Genomic DNA, 2,434 nt, shown 5'->3' with positions numbered 1-2,434 from the left:
TCGTAAGGTGATTAAGAAAGGGGGGTTAGACTTAAAGGTTATTCTAGAAGAGAAACTGACACATAAACCATGTGAACCATCAAGAAAGTATAGAAAGGTGTGAGATTGATCGAGAGACTGAGGAAAAAAAAGTGTGAGACACCCAAGTTATTCAATGGCTTTGGTTTTTATGTGGAAAGGGTCTTCGTTGACTGACGTGAGGAGAGAAGTCATGCGTGGTTTTTTTAAAACACAAAAACGCGTACAGAGTTTGTAGACATTTAATGGTATGTGGGTTCGAATGGGTCAAGCCGAAACCTACAAGTTTATACTATGCAAAGAGACACATACAACATACAACAAAATACAACCCACAACAATCCACATGGGAGGCAGAGAGAGAGAGAGAGAGAGAGAGAGAGAGTGTGTGTGTGTGTGTGTGTGTGTGAGAGAGAGAGGCTCTCAAAGTAATTTACCCTCTGTTTTTTTGCTCTTAATGGGAACAAAACTTTTTACTTTGTTTTTTCCCCAAAAGCATTTTACTCTGTTTCTTGGTCCCAAAAAGCAATTTACTCTGTTTCTTTCCCCTTGCCTCTACTTTTAGGATCTATATATTCTTAGCAAAAGCATGGCTTAGAAGAAGAAGAAGAAGAAGAAGAAATACAAGCAAGAGAAGGAAGGAGAAAGAAGGAGAAAGATGGAGAAAGCACAGACACAAACAGCAGAACAGGGGACTATTGGCTATCCTCCATTAGGTATGTTTTGCTTTAGAGGAATCGATCAAACTTTACATGAAAATCTCACTCACACACACACAGATACATACATACAGACAGAGATAGGTAGAGATGTGATATGTGGTATGTGAATTTTGGGCAGGCTATCCTATCCCTTTGCAACAAGAGCAACCACAAGCTCCTGTTGCTATCAAAGCTCCCCAAAAGTCTATCTTTGGTCGCAAGGATCGCCCGCAAACTCGTGATGATCGTGACAAGGGTTGCATTGAAGGCTGGTTTGTGTTTTCCTCTCTCCCTCCCTCTCTCTCTCTCTCTCTCTCACGTTCCATTTTAATTTTTTTTCTAGTGCTTCTATGTAGGTATGTGTATGTAATTATTGTATGTATGTATCTATGTACACATATGTGTGTCTTGGTTGTATGCACTACGTCCATGCATATACAAGGCAATTTCGAGATTGTTTTTCACCATAAATTCATGCTTTGCAACTTATCAGAACATGATGAGATTCTTCAAGCTACGAAAACATCCTGAGTAATAGGATTCTGTAGGTGAGACATAGATTATGTAGGGTAAAGGTGCCGATATATTAAGGCAGGTACACATAAAGGGCATGAATATGTATGTAGCATAAAGATGGCAACTTATGGAGGTCTCATTGAACTTTGATTAAAAGAAAAAGTGAAGCGATCATATAGACATGAAGCTCATGATGCAGTCTAGAGTCTGATGGATAAAGTATGGGTTTAGCTCACCCGAGCAATGGATTGAAGAAAAATCAAAGTTAAGCATATTGCTCTGTTCGAAGACAGTGAAAAGGTCTTTGTAGCTTATCCAAAATGGGCTCAGGAGAGAAATCGATTATTTTTAGCTTATCTGAAATGGGCTGCAAAAGATGAGCATCAGAGGAGCGTGGATTACTCACAAAAATCGTATGAGTTAGTCAGATTTGAATTGTGTTAAAAGTAGAGTGCTCAAAATACTTAGACACAATCTATTTTAAGAAAACTAATAGATGACACCAGAAGGGGAACCCTTTTTTCTTCTTATTGATTTGAAATTTTCTGTGGTTTCGTTTTTTGTTTACTTTACCTTGGATCTTGTGTAAGGAAAAATAAGGGAAGAAGGGCCTCTTTTGGAAAGGCATAAAGAAAAATCCCAGGAAAACCTTGTTGAATAAGCCTTATGATAACATTTTGCTCCAATTCCATGGTCTGATTTTCTTTTATGGGTTCATGAATATAGCTTAGCCGCACTTTGTTGCTGCTGCGTGTTGGAGGAATGCTGCGGTTAACTGCGGTTAACAAGCAAACTACTATGTGTTGGAGGGGTATTGTGCATTTTAGAGGAATGTCCTGTTTTAGTACTACTAAAGAAAGAACCTATACGATACCTACATATAACCGTGTGTATTATGTTTGATCTATTACATTGATTTTAAAATAATCATTGCCTGTAGACAGTCAATAAAAACTATGGCTCATTTTGCAAATATAAGTGATCTATATTTTGGTCAGTCGATATGCTAGTGTTTACTTGAACTTGAACATTTATCATAAAGTATTTCAATATGATATCTCCAAACAAAACATGTGCAGAACAGTCGGACTGTTTTCCATTGTGTTGGTCCTCTGGATAAGGATTATTAGGTTTTATCCTTTGGCAATGATGACTTTCAGTATATAAGGCATCACTTTTCAATGTTTTTTTTGAAAATG

General features: G+C 37.6%; 1 protein-coding gene across 1 annotated transcript; it reads left to right on the top strand.

Annotated features, from left to right (window-relative positions):
- Positions 1–571: 571 nt before the first annotated feature.
- On the top strand, positions 572–2,232 carry LOC147847309 (uncharacterized). The gene is made up of 3 exons (XM_087339332.1): positions 572–734; positions 859–991; positions 1,962–2,232. Exons 1-3 carry the CDS (start codon positions 677–679, stop codon positions 2,008–2,010), a joined length of 240 nt encoding a protein of 79 aa, XP_087195458.1. The 5' UTR covers positions 572–676; the 3' UTR covers positions 2,011–2,232.
- The last annotated feature ends 202 nt before the right edge of the window (positions 2,233–2,434 follow it).

Source organism: Azolla caroliniana, unplaced genomic scaffold (assembly GCF_043228905.1).
Source record: "Azolla caroliniana isolate FFs.n. ecotype wild unplaced genomic scaffold, voAzoCaro1.0.p SCAF_1204, whole genome shotgun sequence".
NCBI lineage: Eukaryota > Viridiplantae > Streptophyta > Polypodiopsida > Salviniales > Salviniaceae > Azolla > Azolla caroliniana.
The sequence above is the reverse complement of the archived record's forward strand: the minus strand, read 5'-3'. Positions and strand labels throughout refer to the sequence as shown.

Coding starts and splice junctions, on each gene's coding strand:
- LOC147847309 (XM_087339332.1), top strand. CDS start 677: ATGGAGAAAGCACAGACACAAACAGCAGAACAGGGGACTATTGGCTAT. Junction 735..858: donor TATTGGCTATCCTCCATTAG/GTATGTTTTGCT, acceptor AATTTTGGGCAG/GCTATCCTATCCCTTTGCAA. Junction 992..1,961: donor AAGGGTTGCATTGAAGGCTG/GTTTGTGTTTTC, acceptor TCATGAATATAG/CTTAGCCGCACTTTGTTGCT.